This window comes from Protopterus annectens, chromosome 4.part0, assembly GCF_019279795.1.
Source record: "Protopterus annectens isolate FY-2018-M chromosome 4.part0, PAN1.0, whole genome shotgun sequence".
In the NCBI taxonomy this organism is placed as follows: Eukaryota; Metazoa; Chordata; order Ceratodontiformes; family Protopteridae; genus Protopterus; species Protopterus annectens.
This window is the reverse complement of record NC_056733.1, coordinates 46,903,685-46,930,301: the sequence shown is the minus strand read 5'-3', so window position 1 is coordinate 46,930,301 and position 26,617 is coordinate 46,903,685. Positions and strand designations below refer to the sequence as shown.

Below are 26,617 nucleotides of genomic sequence, written 5' to 3'. Positions count from 1 at the left end.
TCCCAGGTCAGAATTTAATGTGTTAAAGTGATAAAACACCTGGAAGTACAGATTATTTTGGTATTACTACTAGTGACTGTGTGTGTATGTTTGTGTGTGTTGTACTACTAGGCTTAGATTAAACTTAAGTTTATGGCTAGAGCAAGATGTGTGTGCAGGGGTGTATATGGGTGTGTGTGTGTTGTGTAGTGTAGTGTTAGGGTTTTTAACACACAAAAGTAAAGTGGTGCAGGATGGTGGCACAGTGGATAGCATTATCACCTCACAGCAAGAGGTTCCCTGGTTTGATTCTCGACTGGGGTGCCTTCTGTGCGGAATCTACATGTCCTCCCTGTGTTTGCGTGGGTTTCCTCTGGGTGCTTTGGTTTCCTCCCTCATTTTAAAGACCTGCAATAAGTGGATTAAATACTCTAAATTTGCCATTGGTGTGAGTGTGAATTTGTGGTGTAGAAGTAGTACTGTGGCAGGGCTAGCCACCCAGCAGTGTAAACCTTAGTTCTAGATGGTTGTCACTGGTAAAGTGACACCCTGACCCCATGTGTAAAAAAAAAAAAAAATGGGAAAAAGGGGTTGTGGATGGATGGGTGGAGTAAAGTGGTGCTGGGGATAGTTTGTTTTTGGGATTGTTTACTTTTCATTGATTATGTTAAGTTATTTAGACTGACAGAACTTGCTTCAATTCCTACTGTCGGGTACCCTTATACTATACATCACTGCCATGTTTTGCACTTTCCGTTTTTCTTCTCCTGGCAGTGATTAAAACGGTTCCTTGTGGATCAACCCTTTACCCTTGTTAACAATAGGCAGTAGATGAAATAGGTCCTTCAGCCCATTATATGTATTAATAGTGTTAAATATGTAGGGTTCCATTAGCAATTGCGAACATTCAAAAGTTCGAGCCTCATATGGTCGACACCATATGAGCGAACTTTTGAAAGCTCGCAAGTTTCAACAGAGATCGCCATAGGGAATATTTCCCTTTACTTCAATGTAGTGCAATCTCGGAGTTGGTATATTTAAGTAGCAGGGGTGTGGGGGTGCAGCCCCCCATGGTTGGCATGCAGGGGGGCTTGCCCCTCTGTCCATAGCGATCAGGTAAGTTTTTTTTTAAATTTTTTTATTATTTGTTCGAAATTTTAAAACTTCGGTCATATGGTATTAATCATATGAGAATCAAAGTTTTAAAACTTTGAGCATATAATATATAAACTAACCTGTTAAGGAATAGACTACATACATTATAAAACATGAAAGTAAAGACTGCAGAGTAAACCACAGAAAGTGTCCTATTTGAGAGGATGTCTAAAAGACAAACTTTTGTGACATGTACTAAAAGCATAAAAAGACAAGTCCCATTGTGCATAACATGCGAGAGGCTGGGAAGTAAAACAGCCTTTTTTTTTAACAAGCAGAATGTTATGACTATGTTCTGAAGTTATAATCTAATGTCTGCAGCCAAGAGTGCGATAGAGAAAGGAAAAAAGTTGCATGTTCCCTGTATAACAAGTTGATTCATCAGCTCATATTGTCAAATTCATGGTTGCTTTTTAAGGTATTAGTATGATAACTATTCTTGCAATTGGAGAGCACAGACTCTGACATGAGAAAAAGCTAATACTGTGTTATTAAAGGACATTTTTTCATATTACCTAAAACACTTTTACGACTGTATTTAGAATTGCTTACACCTGCCAATGATGGGGTAGTAGGTGTAAGAGGAGATGTAGCTATGTATGAAGCTAAAATTAAGACCTTAACAAGTTAATCTTTTTTAGGTTATATTAATTGGAATTAACACTTACTTCTTTCAATGACTGCATTTTAACCTGTTTTATAATGTCTGCATGTTTTTAAATTATCTTTACAGGTCACACACTTAACCAAATTCAGCTTCCTTGATGTCTTCCCAAAAATCACCTGCAGAGCACCCAAGGAGGTACTGGAAATGGAAATGAATGTGCAGGAGGGTCCATCTCAAGGTTCAGCAGATCCACTGATGAACCGTGAGGAATTTCGTAGTGAAGCATTTCAGCGACCCTATCAGTATTTGAGACGTTTTAACCTGCAACAGAATTTAGATAACTTTAACTATTTAAACAGCACTGTTGAAGGTTCTCCTGTAGAATGCTTGCAGTTATTTCTGATATATTGTGGAGTGATGGATCCTTCCTGGTTAGAGCTAAGAAATTTTGCCTGTTTTTTGAACCTTCAGTTGAAAAATTGTGAAACGTCTGTGTTTTGTAATGCTTCTTATGTTGGAGACACTCTTCAAGGTTTTAAAAACTTTGTAGTTAACTTTATGATTGTAATGGCAAGAGATTTTGCAACACCTTCTTTAAACATCTCAGACCAGAGCCCAGGAAGGCAAACTGTCAATTTAGATGGAGTCAGAGAAGAAGATATTGCACCATTCCAGATCAGGAAAAAGTGGGAGTCAGAGCCCCATCCGTATATATTTTTTAATGATGACAATACTTCCATGACTTTCATTGGCTTTCATTTGAGAAGCAATGCAAATGGAGGGATTGATGCTGTTACCCCCAAAGATGGTAGGATCATCAAGCAAGATGTTATGACAAAGGAACTTTATCAGGGACTGCTTCTTCAAAGGGTTCCTTTTAACATTGACTTTGATGCTCTTCCTAGATGGAAGAAAATAGAGTGTCTTTGTATGGTATTGGGGATTCAGTGGCCTATTGATCCAGATGAAACGTATGAACTTACTACTGACAATGTAATGAAGATTCTTGCTATCCATATGAGATTTCGATGTGGTATCCCTGTAATCATCATGGGTGAAACAGGGTGTGGGAAAACCAGGCTAGTTAAATATTTATGTGACTTACGAAGGAGTGGGGCCATTGCTGATAATATGAAACTTGTGAAAGTCCATGGTGGTACAAGTGCAAGAATGATTTATGATAAAATAAAAGAAGCTGAAACTCTTGCACTCTATAATAAGCAAAATGATGACTTAGATACTGTTTTGTTTTTTGATGAAGCTAACACAACTGAAGCAATATTTAGCATTAAGGAAGCTCTCTGTGATCGAACTGTGGAAGGAGAACCTTTAGCTGTCAGCTCTGGCTTGCAGATAATAGCTGCATGTAACCCGTACAGAAAGCACACAGATAGGATGATCACACGTTTAGAATCTGCTGGATTGGGTTACCGTGTCAAAGCAGATGAAACTGATGACAGACTTGGGTCCATTCCCTTAAGGCAGCTGGTTTACCGAGTTCAGGCCTTGCCGCCAAGCATGATCCCTTTGGTGTGGGACTTTGGACAGCTTAATGATACAACAGAGAAGGTATATATTCTGCAGATTGTACAACGATTAGTCAAATCTACCTCAATACCAGAAGAATACACAGGTGTGATAACTGATGTGCTGTCAGCTTCACAGAGATATATGAGAGAGAGACGAGATGAGTGCAGCTTTGTTAGCTTAAGGGACGTGGAACGTTGTATAGAAGTTCTTAAGTGGTTTTATGAAAAACATGAAATGCTGTCAGACCAGATGAAACTTTTTCTTGATGACGAAGGTCATGAAACTGATTCTGACAAAGTGATTTGGTCACTGTTACTTGCAGTAGGTGTTTGCTATTATGCATCTTTGGAATATAAAAGACCATACAGAAGAGCTATCTGTAAGTACCTTCCAGATCCTTACCACAGTGAGTCCACAGTAATGCGTGAAATCAGCCTGATTCAGGATCTGCTGCTGAATGGAGTAATACTCAGAGACACCATAGCAAAAAACTCTGCTTTGAAGGAGAATGTATTTATGATGGTGATCTGCATTGAATTAAAAATTCCTCTTTTTTTGGTTGGAAAGCCTGGTAGCTCCAAGAGCCTTGCTAAGACCATTGTAGCTGATGCCATGCAGGGTCAGGCAGCTCACTCAGACTTATTCAAAGCTCTGAAGCAGATCCATTTGGTATCCTTTCAATGCAGCCCACATTCTACTCCAGAAGGAATCATAAACACATTTAGACAATGTGCTCGTTTCCAGGAAGGGAAGAACCTTGAAGATTATGTGTCAGTGGTGGTGCTAGATGAAATTGGCCTAGCCGAGGATTCCCACAAAATGCCTTTGAAGACCTTGCACCCACTTTTAGAGGATGGCTGCATTGATGATGATCCTGTTCCTCATAAAAAAGTCGGCTTTGTAGGAATTTCTAACTGGGCTCTTGACCCAGCCAAAATGAATCGAGGTATATTTGTGTCTAGAGGAGATCCAGATAAGAACGAATTAATTAAAAGTGCAAAAGGGATCTGTTCTTCAGATAAAGTGGTGCTGAAAAAAGTTGAAAGTTTCTTTCCACCATTTGCAGATGCATATTTAGAAATTTGTACAAAGCAGACCAAAGAGTTCTTTGGATTGAGGGATTACTACAGTCTTATCAAGATGGTTTTTGCAGTTACTAAAGCATCCAAACAAGAGCCCAGTGCAGAAGACATACTTCATGCTGTCCTCCGCAATTTCAGTGGGAAAGATGATGTTGATGCAATTCACATATTTATGTCAAAACTAAGGAAAGGCAAACACATGGAGGAAATCAGCACCATTGATATGATACATCAAAATATGTATGCAAGTTCTGATGATGGAGAATGCAGGTACTTGCTAATTTTAACAAAGAATTATGCTGCTCTTCAAATACTTCATCAGGCATTTTTCACCGAAGAATACCAGCCAGAGATCATTTTTGGTTCCAGTTTTCCAAAAGATCAAGAGTACACCCAGATATGCAGAAATATCAACCGTGTGAAAATCTGCATGGAAACTGGGAGGTCTGTGGTGCTTCTCAACCTGCAGAACCTCTACGAAAGCCTTTATGATGCTTTAAACCAGTATTATGTATTTCTTGGTGGGCAGAAATATGTTGATTTGGGTCTGGGAACACACAGAGTGAAGTGTCGAGTTCATGCACAGTTTAGACTGATAGTCATTGAAGAAAAAGAAGTAGTCTACAAACAGTTTCCCATCCCACTTATTAACAGACTTGAGAAGCATTACCTGGACATCAACACAGTCCTCAACAAGCAAGACAAAGATTTAGTGCAACAACTTGAAGCTTGGGTGAAGCAGTTCTGTTCTGTTAATTCTGCTCCAGTACCTCAGAATTACAGCCCCTCTGATGTTTTTATTGGCTACCACTCTGATGCCTGTGCTTCTGTTATCCTTCAAGTGACAGAACGATTGAGGCAGAGTAGTGAAAGCTCAGACACGCCGATGAGAATACTTGAAGAAGCTCAGTTTGTGTTATTAAACAGTGCAACTCCTGATTCAGTGGTACGACTGGGTGATAATCAACTTGATATTTTCACAGGAGATGAACTCTTCAAAGAATACTTTGTAAAGCAGAAGCACAGCTCACTCGTTGATTTTATTCATCATCACACCCATATGTCACAGCCTCAACATTCAGCATTTACTGAGGTAGGTCACATTTTTCATTTATTCAGTCTTGATTGTTCACATATTTTAAGGACAAAGTCAAGATACAACCTAAAATGCAATATTTGTGTTATGACCCAAAGATTATATGCACACAAGGTACCACAGTATGTAAAACATTAAACAGTTGTTATAGTGCAGCAACAATTCTTTCTTGCTGTGCTATAAACTGGATTTAGGAACAAACAAGTTTGTTTTATTCCTGGCAGTGATGAAGATCGTAGAGACAGTTGTTATCTGTGATAGAGTGGTGTGTGTGTGTGCGTGCGCGCCACACTTTACAGTTTGACACTAAATAGTAAGTAGCAGAGTTACTTCACTTTTATAGGGCAAGATTATCCACCATCATATACTGCTCTTGTGCACCTGTGTATCTTTGTAGACCAGCTCCTTCCAGCGAAAAATTTAGTTGTAAAGGTCCATGCAGGCTGTGTAACAGCAGACAGTAAAGACTGTCTGCTGTAAAATACGAAATTTGCTAGTCTAAAAGCAGTAAAACAGACACCAGTGATTACTGATTCAAATAAACTGAAACCCACAGTAATTTTTTAGGCAACTTATCATTGTCTGTTCTCTGAGAATTCTCAGCCAGCAGCCTAATTGGGGTTAGAACTAGGCACAAACTTACTTACCATATATAAAAACTTCTGTCTAATCAGTTAACTCAGTTAACTAGTGTAAACTATCAGCTTTATTCATTACATTTCTTGTCTTCCTAAAATATTAAAGGCAGTGAATGCATTAACTTTTTGTGATATATTAACTTATCAAATGCTTAACCTTTAAAACAAGTTTAAAAAATCAGACTTGGTCATATTAAATGAGACTAATCTATCTCACCATTTAAGTGTGATGGTGCAGCATTATTATATTATAGTATAAATTGTGCCTTTACTGACAAAAATATATTTCCACATTTTTGCCGTAATAATCCACAGTTTGCTCTTGCTCCCATCCCACATAACATCCTTACTTCTTACCTTCCGCACCCCTTCCCCTTTTCTCCCTACTCTCAATCAGTTTCTCCTCTATCTCACATCCCCACTAATACCAGAGGTACCCCTAGTGCTCATTGTACAGCTGTCTTTGTAGCAGGAACAGATATATTTGTAAATATTTGTACACACATACTCATATTTTATATTTACTTTTTTGATTTTTTTATACTTGTGGATTTTCATTAACTGTATCTCTGAATGCCATGTTTTTATATGTACTACTGTTTTACTATGTAACTTACAATCTGTTCATGAATATTGTCTGTATGGAGCTTTTCTCTCCAGGACTCCATTGAAAACGAATTCTTCTTGGCCCAATGGACCATCCTGGAAAACCAACTGTAAATAAATAAATAACTTGCTCCATTCCTCCTAAAACTTGACATTTTAAGAAGTTCTAAGTTAATAGTATCAGTAGTTAAAAAAGTGTACCCAATTTGGATCCGTTTCCATAATAATCTTTTGTTTTGTCTCTAATACTGGGGGTAAAAGATTGAGCTTATGCAACACACTTCAAACGTGTAAAAATCTACATGCACTGAAGCAAACTAATTGGTGAAGTACTATGTGCTTCTGTAATGTATTCCTGCAGGCATACTTTAATTATCCTAATGGTTTTCCCAATGTACCATATTGGCTGTGGACAGTAGCACTCAATGCCATAAGCTGCTTTGCTCAAATTGTAACCGTATATGTCATACAAACTGTGCTCTGTGTAACTTATTTTCTAGAAGTATCAGTAGAGTACCCAGAGGGTTACACACATTACAGTTCTCACATTTGCACATTCCAACATCTTTTTTATTTCTAAATGGTATCAAATTTGGTAACACTTTCTTATCAACTAGCATGTCTAATAAAAGTTTTTCTTGTTATGTAAGAAAAACACTTTGAGTAAACATGCAGAAATGATGAGGTCACTGTTATGTGCCAGTTATGAATATGTGCCTCACAAGTATAATTTTCTTAAGCTGCCTAAATACTTTGTATTTATAACCAACTATCTGCAAAGCCTTCATTATAAGGTCTTGTCAGGTCCCCAGCTAAGCAATTGATATGTATTTTTTTTACTTGCATCCTTGCAAAGATTCAGGATGGATACTCACTATTATAACCATACTTCACAAACCCAAACTAGACACATTGATAACCAAAGAATTAAAATATCTATTAACTTTTAAGTATCAAGCCTGGGTACACTGGAAACCTGGCTCCAAACTGTAAAACATACTGTAGATTAATTCTCCTGTGTATAATGTAGAAAAATAAAATCCAACCAGTCCATTTTGTTCTGCTAATTAAAACAATTTGGAGAGAAGTAACCATTAGAAGAGGTCTTGTCCCACAATCTAGCCCTGAAGAGGGAGATTTTTTTCTTACCAGGAATTGCCTTTTTGCCTGCTACTACCTTTCTTTTGGACAGCTCCTACCAGCATTGTCAACGTTAGTCACATCCCTTCCTAGAAGCCTAAAGCTCCCCATTAATTCCATATTATTAAATTAGAAGTGAAGCCATCGACACCCTACTCGAGCAAATTTCTGGTGATTCTTCAGCAGGGTTAGATGACTTTAACTTTCATCCATGTTTAGGGTTAGATGACTTTAACTTTCATCCATGTTTCAGTAAACTTTGCAACAATCATATCATGCTCCTTATTCAGCAAAATGTTAAGATCTTTCTTTATCATAAGACTGTGCCCAATTTATGAAAAAAAAGCCATTAACATCCCTACCCAGAGTACAGAAAAGGAGCAAATAAAATCCTGTGCTGATTGTAGACCTGTATCGCCTTCCACATGATACAGAATATTGTAGAAAAATGTATTGTGTCATTGGGAGTCACACACACACACACACACACACACACACACACACACACACACACACACACACACACACACACACACACCACACAAAATAATTAACCCCTTGCTCAGCCATTGTAAAACAGGATTATTAGGAGCAATACATTTATAGTCTTAAATGTTTCAATATAACAGCTAGGACAAACTGCACTGTGTAAGTCCATGTCTACACAGTAAGATTCATTGCCATACATTTTAGGAATTCAGCTGTAGTACAACCTTTTTTCATTCTCAGAAATCCTATGTATATTAACATCTCTGTGATTCAATCTTCTCATCCTTCACATCTAAAGAATATCTGCAGATGGTCAACTTATTGTTTTCCCTTGACCACTTTATCCACCTATGCATGCATATAACAATACCTGCTACTTTCCACATAACCCTGTAACACTCGTGTGCCACCCCTCAACATAATGTTTTTGTAAAGGGTAATTCATAAGTAAATAGGTCATTAATATTACAAAACTGTACAGGAAAGCAGTGAGGAAACCAGGAATGTACTGTAAAACTGTATCTTAAAATGGCATAGTTTGCTGTAAAGGTAGGTGTCCCTAAAACACTGCAAAAACTGCATGACATTTTCAGGAAACAAGACCTAAAGTATTCCGTAGACTGAGGAGCCATGGTATGTATTTGTTATGCAAGTACTACAGTCTGTTTAATTGCATTCTGGAATTCATTGTCATTGCCATAAGACAATCCTCATGAACGAGTCTGCACTTGGAAATGACAGCCTTTAGGTGTAGCCATAGGTATATTTGCATGTACTCTGTGAATGGCTGCTGTTTCAAAATATAGCAATATAGAGTGCAGAGATACCTGTATGTCCTAAGATTCCATAATTTCAAAGGAGCTCGAAATATTTTGTTTACCTTTAGTGATTTGCTCATCATAATGGCATAGAACATCTGCACATATGTTGTACTCCGTACTTGTTGATGAAACACTATACAGAATAAAGTTGTTAGCCTACCTTTAACCATCCCATCAACTATCCTGTGGATCATAGTGGAAAGATGTACTAGATTTTGTAGTACTGATTATTGCACTGTGCACATTAACAGCCATGTTGGACTCGTATGAATATAAATTCCTGGCCCTTCAGCCTCCGGTTCACCAGCACATGCTGATTGCCAGCTAGAGGATAGCTGTATCTCCTTATGAGATCATGCTCTGACGATGGATCACTGTCTAAACCAGTGTTGTTTTGCTCAGAGTTTCTTCTGCTTTCTCTGCATCCACTGATGTTGGATCATGGCACAATGCAGAATGCATCCTCATGTCTTTCAAAGCTTGATATCTTTGCACCTCAGCCAGTTCTACTGTATGATGATAGGTCAAATGGTGTTCCTTGCTAATGCTAGCAGAAGTGAATGATGAGAGCACTCTTCCTTTGCACTTGTCTCCACCTTTGTAATAATGGCCCAGTTTCTTTCCCTTTCAGGGCATATAAGATAACCATCTAGCACTAACACTTCTGTTGACTGTTCACTATGCTTTAGCATTGTGCAACAACATCTGGAGTACCACTGCTACCTTCAACACCTTTGGACATATTGTAAACAACTGTAATGCAGACTACAGGGGCCAACTTATAGACACAATTTCACTACAGTTCCAACTGTATTTATTGCTGTTCCCTAGCAATGCACCACATGAATTGTACTCAACATGGTAACCACCCCACTCCATTCTAAACTTACTGAACAAGTTCCATTTTGTGTGTGATACCATACAGTATTACTGTGTACCATAATTCCTTATCACAGGCATACCATCACCACCCAGTATAAGCACAGCCATGCCCTACCATTCATTGTATATTCTGATGGCATTGTAGCTGTATGCTGTATATTTTTCTTGACTGTTTCATCATCACAGGTCTTCTGTCAAGCTAATATGTTGACCAAATGCTAATGTTATCAGAAAAAAGACTTTAACATTAGCAGGCTTCGTGACACTGAAATTGTGCCAGAATTAGTCAAAACCTGTGGGACTCTCGGGCCCAATCTGAAACCTGAATTAAGCCATATTTTCCAATATATGTATGTATACTAATTCCAAAGATCGCACAACAGTGGAGTAGAGGAAATGTCCATATCCTCCCTATTTTCCAGTCATGCACAAGCACACTGCTTCCTCTGCATTAATATGTATGTTGAATAAAAGACATCTAGGTACTTGCAGTCAGCCAACAGATAAGGCTAACATGTATGTAGATGGGATACATCCAAAATCAGAATTAAAAACAACAATGAAGTCTGAAAAATCAACCCCAAAAAGTTGAAACACAGAACACTGAATGCATTTGCTACTGGCTTTTTAAGCAGTACTAGAAAAACCTGTAGCTTGTTGTGTGAGATCATAACACATCAGGGATTGGGGTTTTTCCCTTTCTCCATTGTAGGATGATCTAGGAGTTAGTATATTTAAGTTGCAGGCGGTGTGAGGGATGCAGCCCCCAGCTTGGGGGCTTGCCCTCTGCATAGCACTCATTTGTACTCTGCTTATCAGTCTGCGTTTCAACTTTTTCTGGTCGATCTTTGTGTATTTGGTGTTTTTTCATTCGAAATTGTGAATATATTCTGTATATATACATGTAAGTAATGGAATGCTTACTATTTTTAAGAGTCTTTGCTTTACTTTAGGAGCCATGAACCATTGGTTTGATATTATCCCCATTACTAGCTGTTTCTTGTACATCTCCTTTTGTCAGCACATTATTTTAGGCAGAAAATGTGTATGTTTTAGGCAGAAAATGTGTATGTGAGTGTTTCGGTTTCTTTATTGGGCATATATTGAAAGAAGGTGTTACATAATCTTGCACACAGGTGAACAAAGATTTTGAATTAAGCCACTATTAAAATGATATACAACTGTACATTCTTTCTTATTCCATATAGGTTACAACATTTTCAAGGCTTATGACTGGGTTGGATATTGAAAGTCTGGAAGAAGTGAATGATATAATACCAAATGTTTTAGTCCTTTCTTTGCAGCAGTTTGACACAGAATATTCCTTTCTAAAAAGCATACGGTAAGTGGTTTAGTTTCCAAGTCCATTCCTTAACATTTCTATTATGACTTGTTTCACTCATGTCTCTATTGTACTCATGAGTATGAAGGTTTATTTTGTTTGTATTTTGCATCTGTAGTGTTATTATATAAAATTTCCATAGCTGTCTCAACTTCTTTGGTCAATAATTTGGGACAAAGCCAAGAATAATAGGGGAAGGAGGTGACAAAGGTACAAAATCAGGGACTGTAGCTCTAATTTGCTTAAAAATGAATAAAACATCAACATGCATTTTCTGAACATTAAGTAGTATGAAACTCTCGTATCTCTCATTATCGACTGACTATAATACTCAGTGACTTACTAGAAAATCAAAGATTTTGCATGGGGCAGAGTAAAAATATAAGGCAAAATCTAGGATGTTCTTTAAAATTAGGGGCAATTGAGAGTTACATAGCTCACAGAGATGTGCTTTAATATCTGAAGTGCTTCTTCTATTTCCTGACATATGAGGATCCTTGGACATCTCTCTGCTATGGCCATACCAGCAGTGTTCATTGCTACTTTTCATCATATCCTAAATGTATGCCTTTACCAGGCTTCTTCCCACCTAATCCTTAAGAATAGAGGCTGTACAACTGGTCTTCACTAAGGGCTGGGGAATCTGTCTATTGAGAAGTGGATTGGGGCCGACAGCTGTTGTCCTTGCAGGTAGTTATACAGCTTCCCTGTTACTGACTGGCATGATGTGGAGAGTTACCTGACATACATTGATGCTGCATATGACGCACGTGGCATCCGCCATGTCTTCTGCATGCTAATAGTAGTAGAATGCCATGCGGCCCCCTAACCTCCATTTGGTAGCTCTATTTCTCTTCCTCTTGTCATTCCCCAAAGTGGGAAGGATCTGTACCTGCCTCATCCTTATCCTTCGTGACTTAGCTAGTTTTTCAGTGATCCAGGTCTGCTCCCAAGCCTAAGTCACCAGTAGTACAGATAAATGCTACACTTCTACATCAGATGGCTGACCTGAATTATGTTTTTATTAGAAGTTACTCTGTTCATTCATTTTTGTTCCTTTTATAACTAAGAGACCATGTATATTGTTGCTGTGGTGTCAGTGGATTATGACATGAAAAGAATTATTACAACATGGTTAAATGCAATTTTGCCCAAGTTTTTATAATAGGATATATTTGATGTAACCTGTGTCACTAGTTCATGCTGTTAAACTCTTGTGATTCCAGATGGCATGACTTCAGAGCATACTCTCTTACTTTCTTAACCACAAATACCTGAAAGAATAATCAACAAAGCCGAGCTGAAAACATCTGAACATCTGTGAGGATCTCAAATGTAGCTAGTAAAACTTAAATCAGAGAGCGAAAGAAGGGAGGAGTGTTTCACTAGCTGTGGCAGATGTATTATTCAGAAATGTATTACAAAAGTGTTATTTAGTGTGGCAGCAGTACTCAGTGTGGTATACAACTGGGCTTGAGTCATAACTGAGTGGATAATAAACAAAACAATGAACATAGTCATATACACCCTTTCTTTATTAAAGTCATGCAGTAAACGCTTTTGCCTTTCCTTGGACTTCCTCAGATTGTGAATCCAAATCTATCAAGCCTATGTTTAAAACACCATTCCCCTGTCATGTGATCCATCACATGGCCCATTCACATCAATGCTGCAAGTCCCTCCTATTCAGAAACACTTTGAATGTTTTGTCATTATTAATCCCTGTCTCAATGCAGCATTAAGCTTAATCTGCCAAACATATTGTCTCTGATCTAATAACTGTTTCAGTGCCTCCTTACCATAAGATGACACTATTTTCTCTAGCATAGCGCAAACCTTAATGCACTGTTTCTACAGTTAATGGTGTGTTTGTACAGCGCATGCATTTTATCTTTAACTTTAATGGCATGCACATGCTCAAGAATTCTTCCTCAGTGTTCTTCCAATACAGAATGCAGTGCATTATTTACAGCCATCTGCATACATCACATTCTGTGTGACATGGGTGAATGTTTAAGGCATAAAATGCTGTACAGTATCAGTTAATGCACTCAGTGTCTCCAGAAAAATCTGCACTGATTTCACATTATACACATCCTCATACCTCCATTTGTCACTGTAGTTACGGCTTTCTTTTCTAGCAGTTCTTTCAAGACTCTTCTCACTTTAAAAATAAAAACTGGTCAAACCCCACCACTTTGGCTGTTGCTGGAAGACCCTCTAAAATCTTCAATTTATCCAGAATGATTTTTTTTTATGTTCAGCACATCCAAACTCATAAATTTCATTGTCCTCTTTTTATTTTTGTTCCTAATCTTGTGTTCACCTACTTCATCTGCTGTGTCATGTAGCACCCCTGGTTTGTATTTTCCATATTAGTCCCTTATAACTAGAGGCATCTGCTGTCCAGTGAGCAAAGCTAGATAGCCTCTTTTGATCAATGTATCTTTGAAATGCAAACTTTCATACATAAACTCATCACAATCCTCTTGATAGACTACTCACCTTTGCTATCTGCCGTTTTATAATCCTCGTCACTTGGCAGATGCTCACTAGTGTAATTTAAGTAACACTTGCTGTCAATAGACATCTGGTTAATTTTTGTACTTAAACTTTTATTGTTTTTAGTTACCATATTTAAATAATGATTTTCATCTTATTAAAATTGATGGTAAATTGTACAATCCCATTGACTTCATTCATGTAATTAAAAAAATTCTAGCAATATACCCATTGTACCAGTCCACATAAAAAAACGTCATTAATAAAACACTTGAAAAACGTAATACTCTGATTGTACCTATACCTATAAATGTTTTCTTCCTCCCATATCATCATAAATAAATTTGCATAGTTCTGGGCCATGATGGACCCATTACTACTTCTGTCTTTTCCTTGTAAACGTTTTGCTCAAACTTGACAAAATTACAACTCAAAATAACATCTAACATTTTTGATATCAATGTTACAGTAGACACCTTTATACCTATTATGGTATATGTATAATTTGGTACCCTTTCCGAATCAAAATCCTTTGATACAATGGAATATAAGGATTTCATATCTGTGATCACTGAGATATTGTGCACAAATTCAACACCTTTTAACTTCTGTCAAATCCACAGAATCCATAACATAAAAGGAGCATTGTGCTACCCTGTGACCCATATGCTTCTCAATAAATATGGTCATAGTTTCTGTTTTGGCACCTTTCCTAGCAGCAGTTAACCTACATTGTGGATCAGCCGATTTTAATCAACTTTGGGTTGACCAAATATATATGAAACACATGCATTCTGTACTTTCAAATAATCAGTGATTGCATCAGTTAAACCATCAGTTAGCCATTCCTCAATAAAACTACCTGCCTTTCTGAAACCTGTATGAACTTCACAGATGTTTCATCATATTTCACATTGTTTAAAATGGAAAACATCTCATCATTGTCGTCCTGTGCATTCAGCACAACCAAAGCACTCTCTTTATTGTTTTTAAAATAGTCTTTCTGTCCTGTTTACTTCTTTAAAAAGCCAAATGAACTTTTTCTTCTTTGGATAAATTAAAATAAGCATTTCCAACTTTTTATTACCTAAAGCATCTCTAATCTCCCTTTCACATACTTTTAAGTATGCTGCAAATTGTTACAATAAGGGAGGACTGAAGTTGCTTAGTTTTGTAAAAGCATGAGCATCTTTATTAGAGTTCCACTTAACTTGTATTTCTCTCAAAGTAGTAAGGTTTAATTTTCACTTGTACATCCTGAAATATTTTACAGTTGAATAACATTTTCTCTGCTTGCAGGAACAAATGAAAGTCCCCTACTTAATTCTCTTACCCCTGCCTTAGATTATTTATAGTCCAGTAGGTTAACAATCTTAAAAAAAGCGATTTTTTGCAATCATGGTCAGACCCACTTTTTCAGCTATTTCTAATGCCCATTGCATTTCTGATGATAATTTGTTCCTCCCATGATTTTTATTGTCTCTTTCGACCCTTCTTAGAACACATTGATGACTTATACATTCCTCCTGTTGCTTTTCTCCATCTGCAAAGTTGGTTTGGCATTTCATTGCATTGGCCCATATGTTTCTGCCAAAGCACTTACTGTGTGATTTTAAGAAAGGTTCTGTACATATGACAGCATTCATTGTTATTTTTTTTACTGTCAGTGAATGCGATCAGCCATGATTTTATGTGAGCTTTCAGTGATAACTTTAAGTGTCTGGATATCACTAAAGTTAAGGAAGATGTTTAGCCTTAAAATATAGGGGTCGATTATAATGATGCAAAAGGTGTTGTCAAAAATTACATTATTGTCTTGTGGGTGTTTTATTTAAATTTGATGCCAGTTTGAATAAAACAGATCCTTCCTTTAAGCAAAGACTGCAGATCCTAGTGAGTCTCTGAGACAGGAAGAATTAATGCTTTCTGAGATATGCAATGGATATTTTGGGAACTGCTTATATATGCTACTGTATATTTCCATGTTTCTGAATAGGTTTACTATGTATTACTAAAAATTTTACCATTTATTCAGGAGTTGTCTCCCAGAAATTCCACCAAAAAATGCAAAAGTCCTTGTTAACCTATGTAAATAAAGTAAATAAAGATGTATTGGTGATTTTGGAATTTTGTTTAAATCATCAATAAATCCTAATATTTTGTAGAAACAGAGTAGTACTACCACTCAAACCTCTTTGACTGTTAGTTTATCCTGGGCTCCTTAAGTACCTGCAGATATTGATTGCATATGTGGTTGATGACACCTCTTCCACAGGTGTGTAGAAGACTGGGCTTGCAGTGGAGGGGGATTGAATCCTATCACTGCCAACTAGTGTGCCACCTGGTTATATGACAGATAGGGGCTATAGTTCTTTGATCCACTGCATGTTCCAGGTAGTTCTAATGGTTACTGGATGAATGGTGTTTGGAGTAACACAATTGGTACTCAACATATTAAAGTAAAACAAAAATGTTTGCAAGTCTTATTCAGTAATCAATTCATCAAATGAACTCTGCCCTGAAGTGCATACTAGGAATATGTACTGTTGTCTTGGGTATGGGCTTCCAGTGTCCACATCTAGACTAAGATCACACACATTGACCATTTGTCTTTGTGTCCCTTACCTATGGTACTTGCTTTTCAAACAATTTTATTTTTTCAAAACACACACACACACACACACACACACACACACACAATTTCCCTCAAATTTTTTTGACACAGTAACACTGCCACCACTCTTATTTTTAAACATCATTATTGAATTACATTTCATACAGTGGCATTACATACACATCCATTAATATAAAACTAACGTATGAACATGTCATTGTTATTTTAATGCAGTATACATATAGACATTCTTTTTTAAAATTATCTTTCACTTTTTATTTCTGAATATTATTCTGCATGTATTTTCCCACAAACTCTATTTATTTCTTGGTAATTTGCTCCTCTACTTTTCCAAGGATCCCACCACCAGTTTATTTATCTTATTTATAATATTCAACACTTCAATTACAGTTGGTTTAGATTTTGATTTCCATTTTCTAGTAATTGCTTTTTATGGCAGCCACTAGCATTAGACTTAGTTTTTGCTATGTCTAGACAATTCAGGTCCTATTTCACAGCTCAAAAGAATCAAATTGCAACCATTTGATCCCCAGCACTTCTAACAAATGACTGTGTATAGAATTTTTAAACTATGCCAACTTACCTTTTTTCCAGATTACTTGTTCTTATTTACTCCTCCTTTCCAACTACACCCCCAGCATTTGCTTTCTATCTGAGAAAACGTTCTTTGAAGACTGCTTGGAGTATAAAAATACGTATGGAAACAATTTCAAGCAAAAAATGCTAAATGTTCTGGACTTACTTAATACTCAAATAAACATACTGAAAGCTTTGAAGGCAAGCCTTACCAAAGATAAAAATATGTATATGTCCAAGTAAGGCAAAGTCTTGCCACCAAGGTGGAGGTAAAAGATCCAACTGTTTAAAAATCAACTGTTTAATAAAACGCAATAAATAAAATAATGCAGTTCAGAAACCAGGATAAATTTTAATAACACAAGCAGGACAAGTGCTTTCAGCTATCTAAGCCTTCTTTAGATCCTGCCATTTCCTGCAATCCAAGGATATTTAAACAGGTAAACACCAATGAAAACAAAGCTATATAGGTAATTTCCTGCCTTTCAACGCAGGTTTTAAAGGAACCATACCATTAAGTCCTGGTTCCTTATCAGCCTGTAAATGGGCTATCCAGCACATATCTAAGTATCCTGTGTGAATTTGTAGGTCTCCACTTAAATTTTCTTCCACTAATTACCAAACCGTAAATAAAAATTTATGTTTAAGATAACTTTTTATATGTTGTGGCAAAGCATTATTCCTGTTCTCCAGGCACATATCACTTATATGATGAGATATTTTCTCTTTTAAACATCTCTTCTTCTTTTTACATAGAAATAAACACACTGTTCATATGTAGCTGCGTATACAACATTCTGACTTACAGAATCAGCAGAGACATTAAGCCTGTAAGGTCTATGTGTAACTGGAAGTTCCAAAAGATTTTTTGTGCTAATAAAAGTACATGCCTTACATCTCCTATAGGGGTATGTCCCTGTTTTCATAATATGTGTTTTCGGTCTCCTCTGAAAATCATGTCACAATAATAGCTTTAGGTTCTTCCTATTCCTGAAACAAAACTTTTGATGTTCCCCAACTATTCTCCTCACATTGGGATCTGCTGTTAAAATTTTCCAATTATTTCTTATCTGTTTGCTCCGCATCATTGCTTAATGTTAACAAAAACCTAATTGCCCCTTCTGTAGTATTAGTTCTTACTTTTCAATAGACTCCATCTGCATTGTCTTGCTTAAAGTAGTGCAGTCTTCATGCAGACTGTCTCAAAGCCTTACTATCACTGATGTTTCTGTTAATTTCTTTATTATTGTAACCACGTTGTTTAAGATTCTGTGACAGATGTTCAATCTCTGCATTGTAACTGGTGTCGTCTGTGCATAATCTTGAAGTTCTCAAGAACTGTCCTTTAAAATATGCGAATATGGGTCTACTTCACATGGCTGAAAACTCAAAATACTGAATTTCATTTGACTGAGACCACAATACCTAATTTTCAAAATACTGAAAACTCATTTGATTGAGTCGCCTTATACTGAAACCTTACAATGCTGAATTTTAAGCCATATTCATGCACACTTAATACCAATGACTAGCTCTTTCCAAAACTTAAAAACTATGTACTTACCCTCTTAAAAGAAACTGGATGATTTAAAACAAAACTAGGTGGGGGGCTATGCCCCCCACACCTGTCAACTATATATACTAACTCCAGGATCGCACTACAGTGAGGAAAAGGGCATACATCTTTTGCTTACATTACAGTACTGTACACACTGCCACTACTACTAGCAGCACACAAAACATCTTCTAATTACTTTAGATACTTCCCATAAAAATGTAGAGAGACATACCCACATTTGGAAACACTACAGCACTACTTTCTATTCTAATGTCTGTATTCTGACAGTTGACAGTTAGTTGGTGTCATTTTTTTTTTTTTTTTTACCACAAGCAAGTCACAGGTGAAAGGAAACTTGCATCACATCTATGGCTTAAAATTCAGTATTTTGAAATTCAGCATTGTAAGATTTAAGTATAATGATACTCAGTCAAATTAGTTTTCAGTGTTTTGAAAATTGGGTATTGTGGTCAGTCAAATGAAATTCAGTATTTTGAATTTTCAGTCATGTGAAGTAGACCTGTGAATATACATGTTTGGGATGCATGCTTGTCCTATGGAGCATGTGATTCTTCCAACAAGCTTTTCTATGGATGTTCGTGTTCAGTGCATGGTGCGGGTCAAATTCCAAATTGATATCCAGAAAATCAATGCTGCTGTTAGTGTTTTGTGTCTCCAAACTTAGAAACTATATTGTTTCACCAAGATATTTACTGAATTCATGCAATTCAGTATCATTTCCTGCCCATAGCAAAAACATATCATCCACAAATCTCTTGTAGAATAAAATATATATCCTCCAAAGATTTACTTCATTCATTACATGTTGATATTCCCAATATGCCATGACAATATTGGAGTATCAGTTGGCACAGGGTGTGCCTGTCACTACCCCCCATCTTTGCCAATAATAATTACTCCCAAAAATAAAAAAAAAATATTATTTTTGAAGATGATCCTAAGTAAAGAACACATCTGAGTGATGGTACACCTTTCAAGGGTGTTGTCTTCCTCCAAGAAACAAACAGCTTTTATGCCATAATCATTAAGTATTACCATAAATAGGGTCCTTACATCCATCGTTAACAAACTCAGTTTTATTTCTGGATTAATAGTGTCAAAAGATCTTAAAAACTGTGAGGTATCTTTCAAAAGTGTGGGAACTTTCATAGTTATAGGCTTCAAATGATCCACAAAAATGGAGGCATCAGTGGATCTGTAAGATTTTTATGTATCTTCTTGAGGCCTTTTATAATAGGGATTAGAGGATGGTTCTACCAGCAAATAGTCATATAGTTCTTTGCTAATGATGCACAGCATCCACATATCATATAGGTCATTTTTTACCGTAATATTGTTTACGTCCCATCTAAAAAAGTTTCTTTATGTTTGTTTATCTTGTAGCATACCTGTCATTCTTTGAGCATAGTCCAAGGTCTTTATTGGAAAAAATCTCCTTTCTTCAATCCTGTATTGGCTTTGTTCTTAGAATATTTTGTGTTTCTTTATAGTATAATAATCTGTGTAGTTGTTATTCTCCTTAAAGACCTTCATCCAAAATCATATTATTTTCTTATATCTTAAAGCCTGCCATCCCATTCCATCATCATCCCGTTCCAGTTTGATTTATAACCTTTTGTTTGGGTAATGTGCATCAGCCTTAACTGTGAAGCTATGACGTTTCACTTCAAATTAAGTAATCCTGCACCACCTTGTTCATTATGGAGAATCAACTTATCCCACTTAACTTTTGCCCTGTTCCCCTCCCAAATAAATTCCTTAAACCCTTTATTAGTTTTTCATCCACAACTTCTCAACTGGTTGATAAAGTATATGCTTGACCTGTACTTAAAACTAAAGGGTCTAAAACATTTTCTCTGGTTATATATTAGTATCCATGCCTATAATCAAGAGCTTCCATTTTCGCAATTTTTGTATTATCTTTTGTTTAGTTTCTACCCACTTACCCATATAGGGTTCATAGGTGATTACTAGGCTAATTGTACAAGAGCCTTTAAAAGACTAGCCTGTTAATACCTATGATATGACAAATATTATATCTTAATTCCCCAGGTATAAGATGGGGTAGTATTTTTGTTTTCTGGAGCCCTGAGTCACTTTACAGACTGCCTGTGTCCATAAAGGATGTGGGCATTACCCTGGGAGTGAACTTATAGTTCCCCGTCCATTTATCCAAATTCATTTTGAAGAGAGTAAGGGACAGGCTTTGTTTTACAAAGATGATAATTTTATTCCATAAATGAGGTAGCCTTTGGGTTACAAATCTGTCTCTCCAGCAAGTTTTGTTAGAGTCACAAATAAGGTTTAGGTCAATGAAACACATAACCCTTGTATAATGTTTCTTGCGAATATGTAGCATTTTTTCAGGGCTGGATCAGAGAATACCTTATAGATCAGGCATAAGTCGGCACTCGGAAAACAATATGAAACAGAGTAAAGGGGATAGGGCCTTTACCCAGTCTGCTTAAGACATGTGTCTTATGCTTTGTATTTTTTAGTGTGAAACCTCTAGGGCCACTCCAGTTGGTGTAAGTACCTGGTTAGGTACATGCACAAGGGATCATTGTACTGAATTATGGACCTGATGAGGGCTGAGTACAGTGGCACTATGATTTCCTTTGATGTTGATATCCTGCCTTTATTTATAAGTTGAGCCACACAGAAGGGTCTCCGCACTACCATAGCTACCAGCTGGTCAAAGTTTAGCTTACTATCTGAGTTTCTAGGTCTCTCACCACTGGGTCTACCTTTAGGGTGTGCTATCAATATAATTTGTAATCTATCAGTATAATTTGTAGGGATATCTGATTTACAGAAGGGTATGATTATGTGTTTTTAGCATTTAGTCTCATACCATTGTTTTGGCAGCAGTTGTTTCGTTTTTAGGTCTGTTTGTAGGATGTCAGCATAATTTGGGGATTCAGTGATTGCTCCCAGCTTAATCATCAGTGAATTTGGTGAGCCAGAGGTCCCTAACATTGGCGTTCACTTCAGAGGCGTATATACCGAACAGGAGGGGTCCCAACATTGAGCCCTGTGAGATACCACTAGTAAAAGATTTCTTATCGGAGGTGGATTTGTCTTTCTAGACAACGTGTCCTGTCAGTGAGCCTGTCTGCTATCCATCTGATGATGTAGGGGTTTATGCCTAACTCAGTAAGTTTATCTATGATCCCTGAGTGGGGGATTGTGTCAAAAGCTTTGGCCAGATCTAGATAAGTGGTGTGTACTATTTTACCATCATCCATGGCCCTAGTGACTTTCTCTTAGAAGTCCAACAGATTGGGCAAACAAGACCTCCCTTTGACAAAGCCAACTTTGGTCTGGTCCAGTGTTTGGAGAATTCCTATGTCATTATTGATCAGGTCCATTGTAATTCTCTCCATGGCCTTGCAGATAAGACTGGTCAGGTTTATGGGTCTGTAGCTCCCTGGGTCAGTTAATGGGCCCCTTTTATGCAAGGGGATGACTGTTGCAGTCCTCCATTCCTATGGGACAAAGCCAGTGTGGAGGCTGTGGTTAAAGAGGGTTTCTAGTGGCCCTGATGGACTCTGTTTTAAGCTATTTAAGGACCATCCTGGAATGCTATTTGGACCCATGTGGGCTTTGTCTTTTGCTTTAGTGAGTGCAGTAAGGACCTGTACCTTCAGAATGACCAGTAGGGGGATGGTTATGGGTATTTCATTGAATGTGGTAGTAGGTGATGGAGGAGAAGTTTGAAATGAACTTGTCAGCCTTCAGGTTTGCTGTAGTTTCAGGCTGGATGTAAGTGTCACCATTCATGATTAGCTCGCCACATTGCTGAGCATTTCCTGAGGTTACGAGCAAAATTAAAAAATAATCGTATGGCTATCTTTCTCCTGGGAGGCTATCTTTGCCTTATAGTTTTCTTTGGCAGATTTGACCAGCTCTCGAATTTGTTTGTTTAAACAGGTGAGTGTCTTTTTTTTTTGCATTATTTTGTCTGTTCTTTCTCGGCATTGGATAGAATTTGTTTTCCTTTTGTTGAATAGCATATTTATGCTAGGGGTCCAATGGGGTAGTTTTATTTTTGCCAGTAATCATAGGTTTGACTCAGACAAATACTGCCTTCTCTATGCAGCTGTGAATGTGATTGTACAGTGCTTTTGTTTGCAGCTTAGAGTAGGCCTCAGAGTCATCCAGGTTTGGAAGGGCTTGGAAATTTAATAAGCTGTCACTCAGTTTGAAGTAATTTTCTTTAGCAAAGTTCTTAACAGGTTTGGAGTTTGGGGAGTATCAGGTTAACTTTAATACTAAAGGAGATCATGTTGTGGTCAGATCTTACTAGAGAGGAGTTATTGCATGGGAGGGAGCAGCATCCCCCCATGTTCGAGTGCTAGGTCTAGGATATTTGTACCTCTAGCTGGGGAGCTAATTAGTTGCTCCAGGGTCTTTGTATTGAAGAAGTCCAAAAACCTCTGAGCAAGTGAATTATAGTTTGTGTAAGTCTCCCAGTTTATGGAGGAGTAGTTGAAGTAATCCATAAGTATGATGTAAGGCTGAACGTCAAAATATTCCAGTAGGTTTAGGTAGGAAGTGCGGTTTTCCTGACTAGTGTTAGGTGATCTGTAGCTAGTAAGAGTGTTATAGGGGGATGCACCTGTGGTTAGTTGGGCCTGGAACAGCTCAGGTGAATCATTTTGTTGGACCAGTCTAGCAATGTTCTTGTCCTTTATGAACACGGAGACAACCTCCTCTCTTTGTTTTGTCCTGAGCTGAGCAAGATTTTAATGTATGAAAGGCTGTGCAGCCTTTGACAACCAGGGTGCTTTCCATGGCTCTAAACCATGTTTCCATGACTGCACATATGTCTGTGTTTTGTAGGGTGAGGAGTACCTCCAGGGAGAGTGCAGTTATCTACTTAAACTCCTAGCATTGAAAAGCATTACCTTTAGGTAGTCATGAGTGATTTTTGTTATGTTGGAAGGTTTAACAACTTCAAAAAGAGAAATCAGTGGTGTCCCTCAAAGTCTCAGAAAAAAACCAGTATGCCACCTACACTGGGTCAAAAACCAACCAAAAAGAAACTTTGCAGTGTGTGATGTTCACTTCCTAAATTATGTTATGCACTTAGTTCACTTAATAAAAATTCAACTGTAAAATACAAAATAATCAAATAGAAAATAGTAGGTAGTACACAGCCTGAAAAGGGAGTTATGAGGATAGCTAGTTTTTTATCAGTATCCAGAAGCCAAGTGGTGACAAGTGCAAGCCATCTCTGGCAAAGCATTGTGGTTTGTCAGTCGTGTCTTCCCAGGCTGACAGATATTGAATCCCTTTGTTGTGACACCAGAAACTAAGCCAGTTGTTGGTAATTTTTTTTGCTGGTACTGTAGCATCATCATCGTTGGTGAAGGTAGGATGTTACTCAAGGCTAGATTCATACCCACCTGTGGCATATATTCAGAGAGCTTCATCATGTCTCTCTTCATATAGTTCAGTGAGGTACATCTTAGCTCATTTACACCCACATAGACTATGACCGTGTCGTACTGATACTTGTCGTTTAAAGACCTAAGTGAATGCGTGATCTCGTGGATCCTGGATCCAGACAGCCAGCTCACTGTGATCTTCTCCTTATTCAGCCTGTAAGGGGGACATCAGTATGTCTTACAATGGAATCTCCAATAATTTGAATATTTGGCTGTGTGGTGTGTTGCTTTATGGGCTTGGACGTGGGGCTTCTATGGTTTTCAGAGTTGTGTTGAGTGAAGTGCTGTCTTTTTTGAGTGTGCATGGAGCCACTGAGAGATGTTTTTAGGAGGTCTTGGAGATTTGGGTACATGTCAGTACTGCTGCATGTGAGTTTGTGTTTGTTCATTGGTGCTGATAGTGAGAGTTTTGGGTGTAACTCTGACGATGTGTTTTGCATTTTTGTGTGTGTGTGTGTGTATGTGAGAGCTTTGCTTCCAATGTCATTGTGTATCTACATCTTTCACACACTGTTGTTTGTATGTTCTAAAATTAAATGGTTGTCAGTGAACTTGAGGCAGTTACTACACTACTTCAGGATGCCCATATCCATAGGTTCATAGGTAGATACTAGGCTATCTTCCCTAGGGCATTTATAAGCCTAGCCAGAGTGTATTTGGCTTCCACCTCCCTATTAGATTAGCCTACTGTGCCTCTGTAAAGTAGGTCACAGAAGATATCCTTTTAAGATTAGTTTACTGTGCCTCTGTCTAGCAGGGACACAGGAGAGATCCCAGGGGGTGAATTTGCGATTTCCCATCCACGCGTCCAAATTTCACTTGAAGAGGGTCAGCGAGGGGCTATGTCTAACATGAACTGGGATTCTATTCCAGAGTGAGGGGAGCCTCTGGGAAATTAATCTGTCCCTCCAGCATGTCCTATTTATTTTTGTGCTGAGGTTTGGGTCCCAGGAGTGTGTAGCTCTAAGGGACTTGGATTTTTTGAGGTGGAGCATGTCCATTAATTCTGGGCTTAACATGGCTTTGTATGTCAGGCATAGATCGCCTCTGAGTAGGCGGTAAGCAACCGAGTAGAGCTGGAGTTTCTTTAGTCGAGCTGCATAGGACATCTGTTTGTAGCCCATGATCCTCTTGGTGAGGTACTTTTGGGGTCTCTCCAGTTGCTGCAGGTGTCGGGTAAGGTACATCCCAAAAAGGGGCATTGTATTCAATTATGGGCCTGATGAGTGACGAGTAGAGGGGCACAATGACCTCTCTTGATCTAGATGCAAACCCTTTCGTGATAAGGTGGGCTATATAGAAGGTCTTTCTAACCACTTTGGCAACGTGATTATCAAAGGAGAGATTACTATCTACGTTGGTCCCCAAATCTCTAATTACTTCTTCCGTACTTAATGATTACCACATATGTGGTAATTTGTAGGCACCTTGTTTTTTTCCAAAGGGGATGATTATGCACTTTTTAGCATTTAGCTTGAGGCCGTGGCTCTGGCACCAAGCATCCATCTCTGTGAGACCCTTTTGGAGGATGCTTACAAGGCCAGAAATGGAGATGACAGGGAAGTGCCTATCCATTATACCAGATACTTAGTAGATGGGAAGGACTAGGGCAGAGTTACTTAAAAGTCAAAGTGAGACTGTTTAGTAGTATACTGTTAAATGACCTGCAGTGGTGCTGCCCTCTTTGCAAACTGGCAGCTCTTTGAGCAGCTGTGAGCAGTGGTTGACTTTGGGAGCATTTTCTATAGAGGATTTTAAACTGGAGAGGTTTCATTAATATACAAGGCACAGGTAACTGCGTTTGTGGAATATACCAGCAGGATTACTGAGTTAAGCCATCAGGCCGATCAGCTAAACGCATACAATAAGCTTTCCACCAGCAGTACCCAAATCAGATGGGTTGAATCAGCCCTCTGCTCCCACCAGAGTGCAGGAAAAACCCTCTTAATGTAAAGGAAACTGGTTTTATAGGTTCATAGGTGATTACTAGGCAAACAACTACAAGGACCTTTTTAAGTCTAGCCATGCATCCCAAATCTCTGACAAGTTCTGATACCCTTGATAATTTTAAGCATGGGCTTGGGAAATGATCCATTTACAGGTTACCTGTGTCCATTAGAGAATTTACGGTTTCCCATCCAGTTGTCCAAGTTGCTCTTGAATTGGGTTAGGGAGGATCTCTGCTTCACATAGATGGGGAGCCTGTTCCATAGACTGGGTAGTCTCTGGGATATATACTTATCTCTCCAGCAGGTCCTTTTTATATCACAAGCAGGGTTTAAGTCTTTAGAACGGGTAGTTAGGTTGATATTATTTTTGTGGGTATGTAGGAGGTCCATCAGAGTGGGGTCTGACAATGCCCTTTATGGCGGGCATAGATCTCCCTTTAGAAGGCTGTAGGAGACAATACAGGGATAGGCCCTTGAGGCGGTCTGCATAGGACATATTACTTACACCTTGTATTCTTTCAGTGAGGAACCTCCAGTTGAGGAGATGCCTGGTTAG

The 26,617-nt window shown here is 38.0% G+C and overlaps 1 protein-coding gene across 1 annotated transcript in view; it reads left to right on the top strand.

Moving 5' to 3' along the window:
* RNF213 (ring finger protein 213) overlaps positions 1-26,617 on the top strand; it is a gene marked incomplete in the record, with an annotated part of 2,890,576 nt that overhangs the window by 1,609,711 nt on the left and 1,254,248 nt on the right. The window contains 2 exon segments of the mRNA XM_044069632.1: positions 1,868-5,446; positions 11,234-11,367. Coding sequence (XP_043925567.1) covers positions 1,868-5,446; positions 11,234-11,367 — 3,713 coding nt within the window.